The following is a 19,325-nucleotide window of genomic DNA, read 5'->3' on the forward strand; positions in this document are numbered from 1 at the left end:
GTCACGTCCCAGTCTAACCTATGCTGCACCCAGTCTCCTCTCCCTCAATGCTACTATGCTGGCTCTGCCCTGCATATTACTAGCACAGTGGCATTCGAGCAGAGATAGGAGCCTTGGAAAAAACAAATACCATCTAAAAATAAAATGTGAAAGAAATGCCTTGTGGTGTATTCTGCAAAAGCTTTTCATATTTTCAAAAACAAGAGGGTTGGGAGAAAAGTGGAAGAAAAAAATATGCATTTCAGATCTACATACTTTGTTTTGATGGGTTTAAGTATTATTTTAATGTAGTTTTGGGAATCCTGGATTCAAAGTGGCAGCTTAATAAGATGAAGTGAAAATAAGTCCCAGACCATAAGGACTCTTACGACATTTAAGCCATAGTGTGAGATAATGTAATACAACCCACCCAACCCCACAAAGCAGCAGCATCTGAAGGCATTGTGCCTAAGTTCTGCTTGGTGCATAAAGGGGTCACTCTATGGCCTCATATGCATCTCACTTCTTTTGCAGAATCAAACACTATTACCTATTCTAAATTATCCTGACCATTGCATACTGGGAATACAAAGACTGTGGTTAACTCCTGTGAAGGGGTGAGTGTGAATGGGTTCTCTGAGCCTTCTGCATTTTCTTCCACTATCATTTACTGGAGTGTAAAATTGGTACATCCTATTGAATAAAAGCCCTGTGGGACAAGTACTGTGACTGTATCTTAAAAGCATAATTTCTAGGAAAAAAACATCACTATCAGTATTATACCATGTCCATATCCACCAGAGCCCTTCAGGAAAGGCTTGATCAAAATGCTAGTGAAGTAAGTGGAAAGATTCCTATTGATTTTAGTGGGCTTTCAATCAGGCCCAAATATATAAAATATTAGCAGAGAACCAAACCTTCTTAACAAGCACAAATGTATGTATCCATATGATCACAATGCAAAATTTGGGTCCGAGCAGAACTCCCAACGAGGGACATCAAAATGACAGCCTCTCCTAAAGTTATCTGCCTACATTAAAAATATTGTCACTAAACCAGCTCTGATATCTATTAACTACATATATTTGTTATAAGTCCATCTTCACAGAGCTCAACTTTGGCTAATTTGACTCAGGCAACAGCATGTGTGTTGTCAGAACAGAAACCTACAGAAACTAGAGAAAAACTCCTGAACATCTGGAAGGAGTTCCACAGAAAAGAAGGCAGAATTCTCTGAGCTCTTAAGTTATCTGAAAGAAAAATAATTTTCATCAAACTCCAGTCATTTTTAACAGGAAAGTTTCTTACCAATAACCTGAGTTCCTAGAGAATATTATTTAACACAAGTCCCTCAATCTTGGAAGCACTTCTCAGCACCAAAAGTACTGCAATCATTTGAGAAGCAACTGCAACCTTTAGAGTCAGAAATGAATGTTCTGAGAGAGTCTAAAGGGCTGTGCCTCCAAACATTCTCAGTTCCTTTTAACTATTTTGAAATATAGCACAGGAGGTAATATTGTCTGAGAATGCCAGTTGCTGGTAAGTAACTGGTAAAAAAAAACCTTTCATTTTCCTTCCAGACTTGCCTCTGAAGATGGCACTCTTGGGAGATTAAGCAGTAAAAACAGCCATAGGAGAAGAACTCAGAAATTCTTAATTGAATGTAGATTGATGGAATGCTCTCCTAAAAAAAAAGAGAAAAAAAGCATCTCATCGAGGCCCAGAATACAGAGAGCAAAGCTGAATAACCATATAGCAGCTGTACAAAATTCAGCAGTATATGGTTTGCATTTTTCACTCAAGCTGTGGAACCTGCCTTTGTTCTACAGGAGTAGACTGACAGTGCTTAGTGGGACACCTCCCTGGTCATAGCAAATCTGACTGTAGAGCAAGATTTATTTTGAAAATCTCTGCAGATTGTGATCTATATTGAAAATATCTAAACAGAGATTATTTCCTTCCTTGAGTTCGCTTCAAAAATAATAAACAACTGGTTTTTGAAAATATTTGTTCTTGTTGAAATTTTTCAGATGGTAGCCTACAGCACTTAAAACTTCATTTGTGCTGTCTGGCTTTCCCAGGCAAGCTCTGTGATTCTGGGAAGAAGAGTGGGAGATTAGTAGATGAATTCAAGAGAAATTGTAAAAATATATTCTCACCCTAAATTCATCCTTAAAGTAACACCATTTCCTTCTTGTTGATGTCTGTGAAAGATCAATCTGCCATAAGTGCCTGAATTTATTTTATGCACGTTATGGAAATAATTTAAACCAATAATGCAATTTGGAAGAGACAGTATAAAGAGCACTCCCCATCGGCTCAAACTATGGAGATACAAGTCTGGTAAGAATTAAATTTAAGAACACATGAAGCTAAATGATTATACATGATAAAGATAAAAATGAATCATCCATATATGAAATCATTTAGAATGTATGCAAGTAGAAGATTCTTGTAGCGTACAGATACTGCTGCTGTGGCTAATAGATGAATGAATCTAGATGAAAGATGAACAAGATTTCTTCAGAGGGAATCAGTAGTTCGGACACTGAGCAAAAGCAAGGAACATTTTGTTATTAATCTACATGGAAAAGCATTTCCACTTGAAAGCATAGGTCATCATTTTAGAGAGATTAGGCAATTTCAGAAGAATGTGCTTAACCTTTTTCAGAAAGCCAGACTGAGTTCTAGAGAAGGTCAAAACATCCACCTAAGTTAGATAAAGTGAACCTAAATCTGGATATAGAATTTCACCTTGCTCATGGACTAGGAAATCTGAAAGATAAGAGCACAAGCACTGGAAACTCCATTGTCAGGGCAAGGAGAACTGTGTACTGACAAGCCGAGATCAGAGCTGTTAAAAAATGTGAGCTCTGTCCTATCTCACCATCCCGAGAAATTCACAACAGAGGAGGACTGGGAGGCTGTCATAAATCTTTGATTCCAATGTAGGAGAAGTGAATCTAACAGAGTCTAAATCACAGAGTCAGGGTCCCTGAAAGAGGATAGAGAAGGAAGCTTGAAGCCAGCATGAAGAAGAGAATAGTGCTTTTTTTCATGTGATTTCAAAGATTCAAGTATTTGAAACAATTCTACTCCGTGGTGCAAGGGAATGAGAGAGAATTTTGAAAAGGTTAAGGAAAGAATAACAGACACAGTAGTAGGCACCAGTTCATAGCTGTTAAGTTGCATATCAAAATAGTTGCTTTGTGCCAGCAAGATGGAGTGAGGAACTAGAGTAGCTAAATGGGTTGGCCTCTATTGCGGACAAAGACTCAAACTGCCCTCCTTTTTAGACTTTCTTAGAATATCCATTTTGTTAGGTATAGTAACTCAAATGGCAACTGCTTTGGGATTACTAGAACTGATGTTGGAACCAGAATAAAAGCTGCTCTACAGCAGGACAGTAAAATTCAGAGGTCTGACAGTTCTAACCTATGTCTGCTTTCCAAAAAGATAAAAAAATTCATTTGTCTTAGTGCTGAATAGGTCTGTACCTTCAAATGGACAGAAATAGTTACTGACCTTTTTCTGTAACTGTTGTTCTTTGAGCTGTGTTACACGTTTCCATTCCACTGTAGGTGTGTGCATGCCTCAGGCACAGTTACTGAAGATTTTTCCCTCAGCAATACCAGTCAGGGCAGCATGGGTGCCCTCTGCTGCCTCACTCCACTGCATGCAGGTATAAAGCATGGAGCTGTCACTGACCTTTCTCAGTTCCTTCCTACCGGAAAGACTCCAACAGAGAGGGGAAGGAGGGAAAGGTGTGGGACGGACACGTGCAACACATTTCAAACCCAACAATTACAGAAAAAGATTAGTAACTGTTGCTTCATCTTTGAATGACTGCACATGTCCATTCCTCTGTAGTTGACTCACAAGTACTTTGAACTGGAGGCTGCTTCGGAGTCCACGTGAACAGGGATTGTAGTATCACCTGTCTAAATCTGGCATCATCTCTAGACTGATAGGAGATGGCACAATGAGAGGCAAACATACAGATCAATGACTAGGTTGCTGCCCTACAAATATCCAGGATGAGCACACGAGCCAGAAAGGCCACAGAAGCTGCCTACAACTCAGTCAAATTACCCAACAATCTACCTGATGGTGCAATACCAGCCAGTCAGTAGCAAGAAGAATACATCTGGAAATACAGGAAGAGATCCTTTTGGTCAATACTGGATGGCCCTTTATTCTGTTCAAACCTTCAGTGAACAGCTGTGACGAAGACTTAAATGGCCTAGTCTGATCCAGGTAAAAAGCTAAAGTTCTTCTAACATCTATAGCAAGAGTCAGCAGCCTTTCAGAAATGGTGTGCCGAGTCTTCATTTATTCACTCTAATTTAAGGTCTTGTGTTTTCAGAAGGTCTCTCTCTACAAGTCTATAATATATAACTAAACTATTGTTGTATGTAAAGTAAAGAAGGTTTTTTAAATGTTTAAGAAGCTTCATTTAATATTAAATAAAAATGCAAAGCCCGCCGGACTGGTCGCCAGGACCCAGGCAGTGAGAGTGCCACTGAAAATCAGCTTGCGTACCATCTAAATATTGGGGTGGAGAAAGATGGTACTCTGGGGAGTGGCACACTGCTTTCAACCAATGGGTAAAAAATGTTTGTCTAGAGGATGTTTGCTTAGATGAACAGGCAGCTACAGAAGAGACAGAGGACATTCTTGTAACTTTTGCCCCTCTTTCTGGACAGGTCTGGGTCCGAGGCATTAAAAGTGGAAACTTTTGGAACTGAATGGGCAGAACAACCTTTTTTGTTGTTGCTGGTGTATAAATCATCAGAGACTTAAGGATTGCCCTTGAATCCTGAAGACTATGTAGCCTCTCGTCAGTCTTTTCAGAAAGCAAGGAGTCTTCAAATGGGAAGCGTGTGATGGTTTGTTGCACCTCTGGGGGAAGATTTGATGACTGCTGCCGAGAGGAACACCACATAGTGATGGAGGAAGTCATAACTCAAGCCATAGCCACATATAAACTTCCCTGCAAGGTTTTTCTGGCAGCTAGCTTGCCCTCCTCCATCATAGCACTGAACTCTTGCTTTGCCTTGTCCAGAAGCCTGTTCTTAAATTTCAGGTACCCATCCCACAGGCTAAAACATACTGACCCAGCAGAACATGAAGGTTCACGATTCTAAGCTATAAATCTCACATGGAATAAAACTTCCTTCCAAATAGGCCCAGCTTCTTTGCTTCTTTCCCTTTTGGCGTTGAGACCTGGAGTCACTGTCTCTTTTTCTCATTAGCAGCCAAGACTAGTAGGTAGAAAGGAGGAGATGGGTATAAAAAAAGTTCAAACCACTATGAAGGGATATAATATCTTCTCTCCACCCTTTTTTGCAATAAGAGGCATAGAAGATGAGGTCTGCCATAAAGCCCTGTCAGGCTTCAAGATAGCCTCATTAACAGGGAGAGCTATCCTAGAGTGTCCTGTTGAGGCTAAAATGCCAATCAACCTGTGTGACTTTTTCTGAAACTCTCCTGGTTGGATATCCTGAGTTGCAGCCCATCCTTCTAAACAAGCTCGATGAACTCTGTAATTGTCAGGGCGGGGGAGGCAGACTCTGTTATTACCGCCTCATCAGGAGATGAAGAAAAGAAAGCTAAGGATTGTTGAGGTCAAGACTTCTCTGAGTCATCCACAGGAGAATCCAGAAGATGCAATTCCCCATGCATGGTACTGTTCCTGGGAATGGGTTGGGCAGATAGTGACCCTGTTGTAGATACTCCTGATGCCTACCTGATGGAGTAAGACAAGAGGGGGAGCAGAGATGCTCTAGACTGTGGAGGGAAGTCCCCAGGTTCCAAAAGGGCCATTGATATGGACGGTGAATGAGTTATGTCTGGCCCCTTGGTCCTTGGAATGCTGAGGCCTGTACCACAGTGGGCAGACACCTCACTGGGGCTGCTGAACATATCTGGGCTGAGACGCATAAGAGCTGACCTCAGAATTTGGTAAGGAGGTGACCTTGTCAGTACAGGGGAGACCAGTTCTGAGTCCAGAGATGAAGTACTGACAAGATCATTGCTGTTTCCTCCCTAGATGGAATCCTCTTGAGAGATGCATTAACTGTAGCTGCCTCCTGTACTGAATGGTGCATCGAGGTTGAAGCCAGAACCACTGAAGTGTGTATGCCAGATGCCAGTACCAAGTGGAAGTGGTAAATAGCTGGGGAAACTAGTACCAACAGATCTGATAATTCTTGAGCTGCCTCAAAAGCCTTGGGAGTAGGCAGCTCTAGAAAGGGCTCTTGGCTCTGTGGTAATACTGTGTTGGCACTTCAGGAATTGGTTTCAATGGAAGTTTCCTAGGCTTGGAAGTCAGCAACCCCTCTGGGCTTAAAGATTGTGTCTGGGAGTTTCTCTTCTTTGAGTGCCTCCATGTCCTTGCCTCCACTCGGGGCTTTCACCAAAGATTTTGAAGACTTACATAAGGAGCGAGACCAGTGCTGATACTCAAATGGGAACTGGTGACTTCACGCTGCTAAATACTTATCTAAATTTACTCTTATATCTATACTATGTACAAAGCCCCTAAATTCACTAAAATTAACACTACAGGTACTATATACACTAAATAGGGAAACAATTGCAAATGCAAGGATAGTGGCTCCAACAACAATCACTTGTGTTAGGAGGAAACTGAGAGGGTGATCGGGATGGCTCTGCCCTTTATACCTGTGTGCAGTGGCATGAGGCAGCAGAGGGCTGCTCTGACAGGTATCGCTGAGTGAAAAATCTCCAACTGTGCATAAGGCATGCACACACCTACAGTGGAATGGATGTGTGCAGTCACTCAAAGAAGTAAGGTATCCTTGGCAAGTACCTCACGAGGAAGTCAAGGCATACAGTCATGAGCAACATCTTAAAGTAACAGATGAGGCCACTGATCTCAGACTCATATTATACATTTAATATTATTGTTATGGAACAGAAGCAGAACCTAAAGTCTCATGAATTTGAGCCTCAGGCACAGAAACAGATGTTGACACAGAGGTCTGAAATAGGAGAGTGGAATGAAGAATGTTCACCTCTCAGAAAACACTGGAGGGCTTCCCATTGACTTAAAGGAATGAAGCACCAAGTGAGATCTCAAAGACACTTTGCACAGAACCAAGGAGGGGTTCAGATTCAAAGACTCCACTGGATACACGTGGAGACAACATCAAGGGGTACTCAGATCTGCAGTTTCTAATATATTTGTTATTGGATATTTGTGCTGGGCTCAAATGAAGTGTTTCTTCTTCTTATCATGCTTCTGGAACTTCACAATTGAGGACAGCACAATTGAGAATATTTCAAATTGATTTTAGGGCTTCAGATGTGATTCTTTGCTCTCTTTCAAGTACTTGGGCTCTGACTTATTAAAACAGAAGCTATAGTTCCAGAATTATAGGATTCTGCCTTTATAGTTTCCTTTATTAAGAAAATTGTTATTATAAATTCCTGTTTTGTATGGCCCAAGGGTGAAGCCAGTATATTCTAAACAATTGCTTGTGGTGGAACCTTCTTAGAAGCAATTTAAACAGCAGGCATGTTGGTCTGAGATGGACATCTTGTTTTAGTAGGATGCACAATGCCTGAAACCCAATATTCGTGTCAATTTCTGAGAGAAAAGATGGGAAATTACAACTGCACATAACAGGAGATACTCACCTAAATTACAAGTTTGCTCACTGAACTATATTTTTATACGGTTGTTAATAGGCTAATCTATAAGAATTAACAAGAAAAGAAGAAAAGAGAAAAGAAATTAGTAAAACATACATTTAATAGACTGAGATGACACTTCTGAGCCTCTACTGCCTATGGCAGAAGGTTAGGAACAGAGAACTGTTAGGATAAGAAATTTTGTATAACTTAATCTACAGTGTTCAGTTTGGTGGGGAAGAGGTGAGTGGCCACGACAGTTATTGCTTTTCAAATAATTCTAGAGCTGATGGCATCAAGGAAGGTGTCTGCCAAAGTGGGAATGAGCAGGGACAATGCTCAAAGGAGACATAAGGTTAATCTTTAACAATTCTAGGGCCCTATTCTGATTTGATTTACACCAGTTTTACAGTAGTGCAACTCTACTGAATTCAGTGTAGTTACTCCTCATTTACATTGGTCTAAGTGAGATCAGAATCAGGCCAGAAGCCTTTAATGAGGTTTAAAGAGCCACTGGGGGGAGCTACAGGGTAATTTTTTGCCAAATTGATTTTGGCAAAGTGTTCAGAGTGCATAATTATTTTAGAGTAGGTAGCATAGACAGGGAGCCCTGTGAGACAAAATTCTCCACCCATTACCTTGTTCAGCTCAGTGCTGGTGATTTGTCTATGTAAACTTCTGAAATAAAGTTTTTCAAGATTTGATTTCTCTGACTCTGCCTCAGGCTTCACAGTTATACTTAAAAAAAAAAAAAGTCACATTTAGAGATAGGATCTGGACATGAGCCTCTAAACTGTCTTCAGGTATGTTCATACAATACCCATTGAATTCAACGGGCATTATGCATGTGTAGAACATCTGGGGAGAAATTGGTCCTTACATCAATCCATTTTCATGTTAATAAATGCATGCAATGGGATTTTCATGGGACCACTGTGAGGGGAAGAAATTGTATCACATAATAATTTTATCTTTCAATTTATGAATTCTCTTTTTTCAAGTCCCTGTTCTGGGCTGCATCTGAGCTGTACTCTGTGCAACTCAGGTGATAGTGGAAAATGGCTTTATACCATCTTTATGTCCTCCCTTTCTCTAACCCTGGCGTTCACTGAGTTGTTCCCCAGCATAAGTTAGAGCAGCTACTCTAACTTATGCCTGCCTGCCTATGGCCTGCAAGGGACTGTTCTGGCAGTCAGGGGTTGATGGGGCATAGAAGCACTATGGCAATGGCCTCTTAACCAGGGAGAGGAGTACTTCTTCGGTTTCTGTGGGGGAGGACAGAAAGCGTGTGACATAAGCGGTCTTTGCCATCCAGGGAACCACCTACAGGCCAGTTCAGCTGTCTGTATGGATGCTTGGAGCAATTGTAGCAACCATCTTTTACAAATAGACAACAATTCAGTTGCAGAAACCTTAGCCTCTGTGGAAGTTATATATGAAAATGTTTTCCTGTCAAGTTAGCCATTATAACAGTACAAAATTGGACTTGCTCTACAGACAATACATAACACCTTTACAGTTACTTCCATGTATTTGTGCATCACCAAATCTATCGCAATTAAGAGATAAGAAAACAAGGTTACAATCAGAAGTGAAGAGTTAAAATATTTTGTTCCTTAAATATAATTTCTTGAGTACATTCAAGGTTTGTTTCATCTATGCTTCATCTAGCCTGAGTATATGGAAAAAATAAATTATAAGCAACCTTCTTGTAAGTATTATTGCCATACTCTTCTCAATCAAACTGGAGACAATATGTTTTATAGTTATCACTTTTGTTTTCATGTACCTTTTGGAAAAACATACTTTAAAAGAGTTGTTAGTCTTCCTGAAGCCAAAGCTCATACCATACTAATTTAGTTGCATGATTAAGAGAAGGACTAAATAAATGGAAATGAAAGGTATATTAATCTCAGATATAAAAGATGTAATCCAGTGATTCTCAAACTTTTGCATTGGTGACCCCTTTCACACAGCAAACATCTGAGTGTGACCGCCTTTATACATTAAAAAAACACCTTTTTTTTATATTTAACACTATTATAAATGCTGGAGGCAAAGCGTGGTTTGGGGGTGGAGGCTGATGGCTCATGACCCCCTGATGGGTCATGACCCCTCAGTTTGAGAACCCTGTTATCTTTAACAATAAGTAAGAGACAGGAACAGTTTATATTGCTATTTCTTTTCATATTATCTCTTTGATTTATAATGGGAGACATCAAAGAGTATTTAAAAGTGTGTTCATTGCAGAATTGCTTTTCATGCTACAAATAGATCAACTTACATTAACTAATTCGCTCTCCCAGATTTTTTTCACAAGTTCCATCGATGTATAGCCATTAATCAGAAAGGATTTGGTATAGTCACCCAGTTCAATGGAGTCCAGCCACTCTGCCACAGAGGTGGGGTTGTAACCATCGTTACCAATCTGCTTCATCTGAAATATACAAATGACTAAGGATTACTAGAAATATTATTAAGCACCTTTTATGACAGCAATAAAATGTGTTAAGTTTTTGGGTCAGAGTTATCTTCTTTTGACTAATAGGTAGAATCAGAGGCTTAAATAGGGAAAGAATAAGTTAAAAATTACTTAGACAAGTTAGATGTCTTGAAGTCACCAGGGCCTGATGAAATACATTCTAGAACACTCAAGGAGCTGACTGGTCTGATCTATTAGTGATTATCTTTGAAAAGTAAAGGAAGATGGGAGAGATTCCAGACTGGAAAAGGGCAAATATAGTGCCAGTCTATAAAAAGGGAAATAAGGACAACCAGGGGATTACAGACCAGTCAGTACTCAGAAAGATAAAGGAGCAAATAATTAACTAATCAGTTTGCAAACACCTAAAAGATAATAAGGTGATAAGTGAGTGTGGTTCACAGTAAAGCTGTAAGGGCATATTGACTGGGGTCCTGTAGGGATCTGTTCTGGGTCCAGTTCTGTTCAATATCTTCATCAATGACTTTGATAATGGCATAGAGAGTACACAAAAATTTTGAAGACAATAGCAAGTTGGGAGGGATTGCAAGTGCTTTGGGAGAAACAGGATTAAAATTTAAAATGATCTGGACAAACTGGAGAAATGGTCTGAAGTAAATAGGATGAAATTCAATAAGGACAAATGTAAAGTACTCCACTTAGGAAGGAAGAATCAGTTGCACACATACAAAATGGGAAATGACTGCCTAGGAAGGAGTACTCCAGAAAGCGATCTGGGGGACATAGTGGATCAGAAGCTAAATATGAATCAACAGTGTAACACTGTTGCAAAAAAAGCAAACATCATTCTGGGATGTATTAGCAGGAGTGTTGTAAACAAGACCCCAGAAGTAATTCTTCCACTCTACTTGCACTGATTAGGCCTCAACCTGAGTATTGTGTCCAGTTCTGGGCACCACATTTCAGTAAAGATGTTGAGTCTGGAGAAGAGAAGACTGAGGGGTGACATGATAACAGTTTTCAAGTATATAAAAGAATCGCACTGTTAAACAATAATAGAATACCATTTATTTAATGTAGAATTAATGTAGAAAACATTTTCAGATATATTGATTTCAATTACAACACAGAATACAAAGTGTACAGTGCTCACTTTATTTTTTATTACAAATATTTGCATGGTAAAAAACAAAAGAAATAGTATTTTTCAATTCACCTAATACAAGTACTGTAGTGCAATCTCTTTATCATGAAAGTTGAACTTACAAAGGTAGATTTATGTACAAAAAAATAACTGCATTTAAAAATAAAACAATATAAAATTTTAGTGCCTGCAAGTCCACTCAGTCCTACTTCTTGTTCAGCCAGTCACTCAGACAAACAAGTTTGTGTACATTTGCAGGAGATAATGCTGCATGCTTCTTGCTTATAGTGTCATCTGAAAGTGAGAACAGACATTCTCATGGCACCATTGTAGCTGGCATCACAAGATATTTACATGCCAGATGCACTAAAGATTCATATGTCCCTTCATTCTTCAACCACCATTCCAGGGGGGACACATCCACGCTGATGACAGGTTCTGCTCAATAACAATGCAAAGCAGCTTTCTTTTTTGGTGGTTTGGGTTCTGTAGTTTCTGCATCAGAGTGTTGCTCTTTTAAGACTTCTGAGAGCATGCCTCAGATTTTGGAAGGCAATTCAGATTCTTAAACCTTGGGGTGAGTGCTGCAGCTATCTTTAGAAATCTCACATTGGTACTTTCTTTGTGTTTTGTCAAATCTGCAGGGAAAGTGTTTTTAAAATGAACAGCATGTGCTGAGTCATCATCTGAAACTGCTCTAACATGAAATATATGGCAGACTGCTGATTAAACAGAGCAGAGGACATACAATTCTCCCTCAAGGAGTTCAATCATAAATTTAATTAATGCATTGTTTTTTAATGAGTTTCATCAGCATGGAAGCATGTCCTCTGGAATGGTGGCCAAAGCATGAAGGGGCATATGAATGTTTAGCATAACTGGCACGTAAATACCTTGCAATGCCAGCTACAAAAGTGCCATGCAAATGCCTGTTCTCACTTTCTGGTGACATTGTAAATAAGAAGAGGGCAACATTATCTCCTGTAAATGTAAATAAACTTGTTTGTCTTAGCTATTGGCTGAAGAAGTAGTAAGACTGAGTGGACTTGTAGGCTTTGAAGTTTTACATTGTTTTGTTTTTGAGTGCAGTCGTAACAAAAAAAATTCGACATTTGTAAGTTGCACTTTCACAACAAAGAGATTGCAGTACAGTACTTGTCTGAGGTGAATTGAAAAATACTATTCTTTTGTTTATCATTTTTACAGTGCAAATATGTATAATCAAAAATAATATACACTTTGATTTCAATTACAACACAGAATATTATATATATGAAAATGTAGGAAAAACATTCAAAATACTTAATAAATTTCAATTGGTTTTCTATTGTTTAACAGTGTGATTAAAACTGCAATTAATCCCAATTAATTTTTTTAATCACGATTAATTTTTTTGAGTTAATCGTGTGAGTTTTCTGTGATTAATCAACAGCTGTAAGTACTAGATCAAACTGCATATGCGAGAAGAATGAATTACACAACAGTATCAATGTGCAATAATATTATAAGTATCACATCATTAAACAAAAGTGTAACCATTGCTAACTTAGTCATATATTACAGTAGTAAATTTTTAAGAAGATTTAGGAGGTTTAGAAGGCCTTATATTTTGCATAGAATTTATGGTATGTTTGAAACTTTAATACAGTCAGTGCTGGCAGCCAGTCTCCTACTTTTCTCTGCTATACATATTTTTACTTTAAGGGAACAAAACAAGAGTGACAGGAACATAATGCTTTTGAGCTTAAGTTTTAAGTGAATGACAACGTAATTTAAAAAGTAAAGACTGCTGAACTTAAAATCTTGCCTGAACCAATTGTATTTCTTTATAGTTTATTTGAAATGTAATTTGAATGCAAGGCAGTAGAAAAAATTTAGTTTGCTTTTGAAAGCTGGAGTACTGTTCACCGAAATATACAATGCCGTCACTTCAGATACTTGGCAGACACCTAGCACATCATGATCTTGATCTTATTTTGTTGCAGTTTCCTGGAGGAACAGGCAAAACTAGGCATGCTGTGGGGGTGGGTGGGGGTGTCTGTCACTCTGTTCTCTGGCTCTTTGTTGCACGTGCTGGATATAAAACGTTATACGATGAGTGTGAGATTGTTGTCTTGGGTATGGCTACACTTGAAACTTCAAAGCGCTGCCGCGGCAGCGCTTTGAAGTGCGAGTGTGGTCGCAGCACCAGCGCTGGGAGAGAGCTCTCCCAGCACTGCACGTACTCCACATCCTCTACGGGTGTAGCTTGCAGCACTGGGAGCCGCACTCCCAGCTCTGTGGCACTGTTTACAGTGAGGCTTTACAGCACTGTATCTTGCAGCGCTCAGGGGGGTGTTTTTTTCACACCCCTGAGCGCGAAAGTTGCAGCGCTGTAAAGTGCCAGTGTAGCCATGGCCTTAGATCATAAAACAGGGACTGGCAGGTCTCCCCAGAGCAGGGGACTGCGGAAGCCCTGAGAGCTTTGATTCTGAGGCATTCCACCTGGAGTGCTGTGCCTGAGTAGGGCACCCAGTGTCCCCATGTAGGGAAGTGGTGTGGTTCCCTGGCACCCTGGAGAGGGACGAGCTCCACCGGACACCAGAGTGGGCGGAGCCAAAGGACTTCAAGCCCACCCCCCAGAGGGTCAGAGGCCAGACTTGAACTATAAGAGCCCAATCCTGAAGCTCACTCGAGAGGCAGCCGTTGGAGAGGCCAGATGCCTGCGGTACAGCTTCCACTGGGAGACGTGGAGACTGGCCTGACCGGCTGACACTCGATGCGGATCAGCGTGTGGGAGAGTTGCCGAGCCTACCCCTCCAGAACAGTTGCTGAGCTTACCCCTCACCAGCTACCCCGAGGATCCAATGATGATCGACCCCCCCGAGGACAGCACCTTGACCCAGGCACCTCCAGAGGGGAAGTAGCCCGGGGATAGCTGACCTGAGTTCTGGCTGAAACAGCCAGAACTCATGTCAGTGTGTTGTGGTCGGGATCCCCACTTACATAGCAGCAAGTCTTTGGCTGCTGCTAGGGCCCTGGGGCTGAGACGCAGTGGAGTGGGACGGCCTGTGTCCCCCCTGCCACCCAACGCGTGGCTGGCAGTCTCCCCCTCTTCCAGGCCGTTTGGAGCCTGAAGCGTGGGTGGACTATCTACCTCTATTTGCTTGGCACCTGTCTGAGGGCCTGAGCCTTGAACTCATTGCTGCCTCACCCTGACCCAGGGCCTGGGCTTGTTAACTGCTAACTGCTACCTGTGTTTGCTCAGCCCCCTGCCGGATGGCTTGTGCCAGGACTAAGGGAGGCGGTGTGGTTCCCCACACAAACCCTGACAAATCCTCTCTACATCCCAGTTTCTGAGGAAGCCTTCCCTGGTGCCAGGTCTCCTAGCACAAATTGAAGGAGAATGACAATTCCAATTCATGGAGAACTTCAACATTTTGGGAGGTTGTTCTGAACTGGAATGAAACCAGACTTTGAAATTATCTGTGAAACAGAATTACTGTTCTCTGCCAGCTTCCATAACACAGTTTTTACTATAAGCCTGCTCTACATTAAATCTCACTCAATGACATGAGAGATACAGCCCTTCAGTCACAGAAGTAGAGATAATAGACTAGGTAGCTTATTACTTATTCCATACTTATCTCCAATCCCCATTTTATGATCTAAAACAACAATTTCACATCACCATAAACTTTTATATCCAGCACCTGCAACAAAGAGCTAGAGAATACAGCGGAAGACCCTTCGTGCAGCATGTCTACTTTTGCCAGTTTGGCAGCAGTGCCTGATCCGGATGCGCGTGCACAGTAGCCACCTTGTGGTACTGTTGGCGTTTGCGTGTCCCAACTCCCTCAGTTCCTTCTCTACCGTAAAGCTAATATAGGGAACTCCAGAGTAGAGGGGAGGAGAGTGGGTAGTGGAGCACCCACAGGGACACACATCTCCAAGAACCTCAGTTACTGCACAAGGTGAGTAACCTTCTCTTCTTTGAATGCTGTCCCTGTGGGTGGTCCACTTTAGGTGACTGTAGAGCAGTACCCTGTTATGGAAGGTTGGGTTCCAGAGCAGGTTGAACAGTTGATGATAATACAATAAGTCCGAGTACTGCACTGTTCTCAGAGCTTTTCATTATTGCATAGTGGCTTGTGAACATGTTTTACTGAAGCCCAGGTGGGAGCCTGACATATTTCTTTGATTGGGACATAATGTAGAAAAGCAGTTGAGGTAGAAACGGCTCTTGTTGAATGGGCTCTGATCCCTGTCGGGGGTTCTATCTTTTGTTGCTAATAACATAGGTGGATGCAAGTCGAAATCCATTTTGATAGTCTGTTTTGAAATGGCTGAATAATGGTGTAGATGAAGAGTTTTGGTGACTAACAGAAAGGTTTTGTTCTCTCTAGATAGAATGCTAGTGCTCTTCTAACATCTACTGTGTGGAGAACAGATTCCTGGGTAGACCCATGTGGCTTTGGGTAGAATGCAGGGAGATGTACAGGTTGATTGATATGGAATGATGAGGGTATCTTAGGTATGAATTTAGGGTGTGGTCACATAGTCACTTTGTCCTTAGAGAATATAGTATAAAGGTAGATGGGCCATGAGTACCCCGATCTCACCCACTCTGCGTGCTGAGGTGATTGCAACTAGGAATTCTACCTTCATTGATAGGTGTAGTAGTGAACAGGGTTTGAAGGATGCTCTGGTAAATCCTCTGAGGACTAAGATTAGGTCCCATGCTGTTGTAGGGTTGCAGACTTTAAGGTACGTGTTCTGAAATCCTGCAAAAAAGTGTTTTGTAATTGGATGTGAAGACTATGAAACCATCAACCTTACGATGGAAGGCGGATATGGCCATGAGGTTTACCTTGAGTGAACTAATGGACAGCCCTGAGTGTTTCAAGTGTAGCAAGTACTCCAGGATCTCATGGATTGGTGTTGTATGTGCAGATGTGTTTGTTGTGATACCACAAAGTGAACTTTTTCCATTTATGCAGGTAAGTAGTGCATGTGGTGATTTTCCTGCTATTTAGTAATACATTTTTAACCTCTTCTGAACAGGTTAGTTCGTCTCATTGGAGCCATCAAGGAGCCAGGCCTTTAGGTGGAGTTTTGGTAGATTCGGATGAAAGATTTGACCCTCATCCTGAGACAGGGGATCCTGTTGAATGGGAAATGGTGGGAATGCGTACAGGAGGGGACCATTCCATATGATGAGGAAGGCATCTCCTAGGGAGTGTAGTCCTAGTCCTGCTTGCAAACAAACGCTTTGGCATTTGCGGTTTTGTGCTGTTGTGAACAGGTTGATGTGTGGTAGTTCCCATATGTGGAATATGTGTTGTGCTACTTTGTTGTTCAGCTCTCATTCGTATTCTTTGGAAAACTGTCTGCTCAACGTGTCTGCCGTCATGTTCTGTTGTCCTGGGAGGTAAGATGCAGCAATAGTATAACGTGGGTAATGCATCAGTTCCATAGTTTCACAGCTTCTGTACATAGGGAATGAGAATGCACTCCTCCCTGTCTGTTTATGTAGAACATACAGGCTATGTTGTCTGTCATTACTCTTACCGATTTGTTTCTTATCACCAGTAGGAAGTGTTTGCATGCATTTTGAATTTCTCGTAGTTCTAGTAGATTGATGCGTAATAATGACTCCTCGGGAGACCATTTCCCTTGGATTTTGTGATGGTTCAAGTGTGCACCCCATCCTATCAGTGGGGCATCTGTGGTGATTAGGATGGATGCAGGGACTTGTTGGAATTGAACCCCAGTGCACACATTGCTCGGCATTGTCCACTATTGTAGGGACTGTGTGACTTTCGGTGGTAGCGATAGGATTTTGTTTAGGTTGTGTCTGCATGGTATGCATACCGTGCTTAGCCATCCCTGGAGACACCGCATGTGCAGTAGTGTGTGTTTCACTATAAAAGTAGAGGCAGCCATGTGTCCTAATAGTTGCAGGCATGTGCGTGCAGAGACTGTTGGACTGCTTGTGATCATAGATACGAGAGAGGTCATTGTGAAAATCTGGACCTTGGTAGGGAAGCTTTTGCTTCTACTGAGTCTATGTCAGCTCCGATGAATTCTAGTTGTTGCACCGGAACTAGTGTCGATTTCTTCTCGTTTATCTGTAGGCAGAAAGTATGGAAGAACATTATAGTTCTCTGTGTAAAGTTTGTTGCTTCTGTTTGAGTGCAACCCTTTAACAGGCAATCGTCCAAGTATAGGAATATCATGATTCTCTGTCTGTGTAAGGATGCTGCTACTACTGCTAGGATCTTGGTGAAGACTCTCGGAGCTGTGGATAGTCCAAATGGTAGCACTCTATATTGGAAGCGGTCTCTGCTTACTGTAAATCAGAGGAATCATCTGTGTGTGGGGTGCATAGTGATGTGAAAGTATGCGTCTTGTAGGTCGAGGGCTGAAAACCAGTCCCCTTCTTCCAGTGCTGGGGTTATTGAAGTCAGTGTGACAATTTTGAATTTGTGGGTATGAACAAATTTGTTGAGTTTCCTGAGCTCTAAGATAGGTCTCCATCCTCTGTTTTTCATTTGTGTTAGAAAGTAGTGGGAGTAGAATCCTTTCCCTCTGTGCTCTGCTGGAACCTGTTCTATGGCACCTAGCTGTACAAGATTGTTTACTTCTTGTCTCAGAAGATGCTAGTGAGAAGGATCCCTGAAGAAGGATGGGGAAGGGGTGTTGGTAGGGGGGATGGAGGTTACAAGGGATGGTGTATTCTGATATTATTTCCAGCAGCCAATTGTCTGTGGTGATGGATGCCCACACTAGGTAAAATGGTTGAAGTCGGTGGCCCAAAGTTTGGGTATTCAATGTAATTTGCTCTGGAAGTTGTGGGAGGTCGACCCTCGACCAATTATTGGTTCGGGTTGTCATGGTTCCTGTTATACTGCTGGAATCATCTGCGTCTATTTGGGGACATATATATAACCCAAGTATGGAGTGTGGCACAGGTGTCCTTCACTGACCTTAGGACATCATCTGTTTTTGATTAAAATAATTTCTCCCCATCAAACAGGAGATCCTCTACTTTGGTTTGCAGTTCCTGTGGGACTCCTGAGGCTTGCAGCCAGGAGGCTCTCCTCATGACTATGGTAGTAGCTATTGTACGGGCTGCTGTGTCTGCTGTATCAAGGGAAGCTTGTAGTGCAGTTCGGGCTACTAGTTGTCCCTCCATCACAATGGCTTGGAACTGCTCCTTCTTTTCCTCTGGAATATTTGGCAGGAACTCGTTGAGTTTTTGGTAGTTGTCACGGTCATACTTCGCCAATAGGGTGGTATAGTTCGCCATGCAGAATTGGAGTGTCGCTAATCTCTTGCTGTCTTTGTCTTGAGGTGTGTTCTTAAATTAGAGCTGTTTACCCATCTGATTTACGGCATCCACCACCCATGAATTTGGTTTTGGGTGGGAGAATAAAAAGTCCATGCCTTTGTTGGGGACTGTAGAGGGACTCAGCCACGCTTGTCCCTCTCCGGGTCGGTGGGGGACCACATCACTTCATTATGTCCTGATGGTTGCTGGCGTGGAATCTGTCTGATTGTGGGAGTCTCTCATAGGGGTGACCAGGGAGATGCCACAAAACAGTTATTCGTGTCCAATCATGGGCGGTGAGTGCCAGTGGGCAGTGGCTCAGGCATTCAGGCAGGGCTGAGCAACAGTTCTACAATTACCAAGCCCAGTCTATGACTCTGGCCCTTAGGCAGGGGCTGAGCAGCAGTTTATAAGTAACAGGCCCAGGCCTGGAGTCAGGGCGGGGCAGCAAGGAGTCAGTGGCTCAAGCCCTCAGGCAGGGGCTGAGCTCAGTCAGGTTAACAACAAGCCCAGACTCTTGGCTCTGAAGGGCTGGAGAGAGGGGGAGACTGCCATCCATAAGTTGGGTGGTGGGGGGACGCAGGCCCATTCACTCCACTGTGTCCTGTTATATCCTTGGAGACAGTCGGTTTAGGAAGAAATCACTTGAGACCAGAGAGCAGACAGCTAACAAAACTACCATTTATTTACACACACAGAGCTGACCTAACCGGCCGAAACAGGTTAGGCTATCTAGGCTATCCCCTAATAATCTAACTCAGTTGCCATGGGAACAAAAACCATGACAA

General features: G+C 41.9%; 1 protein-coding gene across 3 annotated transcripts in view; it reads right to left on the bottom strand.

The window, feature by feature from the left end:
* Positions 1–19,325, bottom strand: part of ANKS1B (ankyrin repeat and sterile alpha motif domain containing 1B) — a 786,862-nt gene that overhangs the window by 227,255 nt on the left and 540,282 nt on the right. For all 3 annotated transcript variants that reach the window (XM_032788573.2, XM_032788575.1, XM_032788568.2), the window contains one exon: positions 9,923–10,075. In XM_032788573.2, the coding sequence (XP_032644464.1) occupies positions 9,923–10,075 (153 nt within the window). The remainder of the gene's footprint in view (positions 1–9,922; positions 10,076–19,325) is intronic.

Source organism: Chelonoidis abingdonii, chromosome 1 (assembly GCF_003597395.2).
Source record: "Chelonoidis abingdonii isolate Lonesome George chromosome 1, CheloAbing_2.0, whole genome shotgun sequence".
In the NCBI taxonomy this organism is placed as follows: Eukaryota; Metazoa; Chordata; order Testudines; family Testudinidae; genus Chelonoidis; species Chelonoidis abingdonii.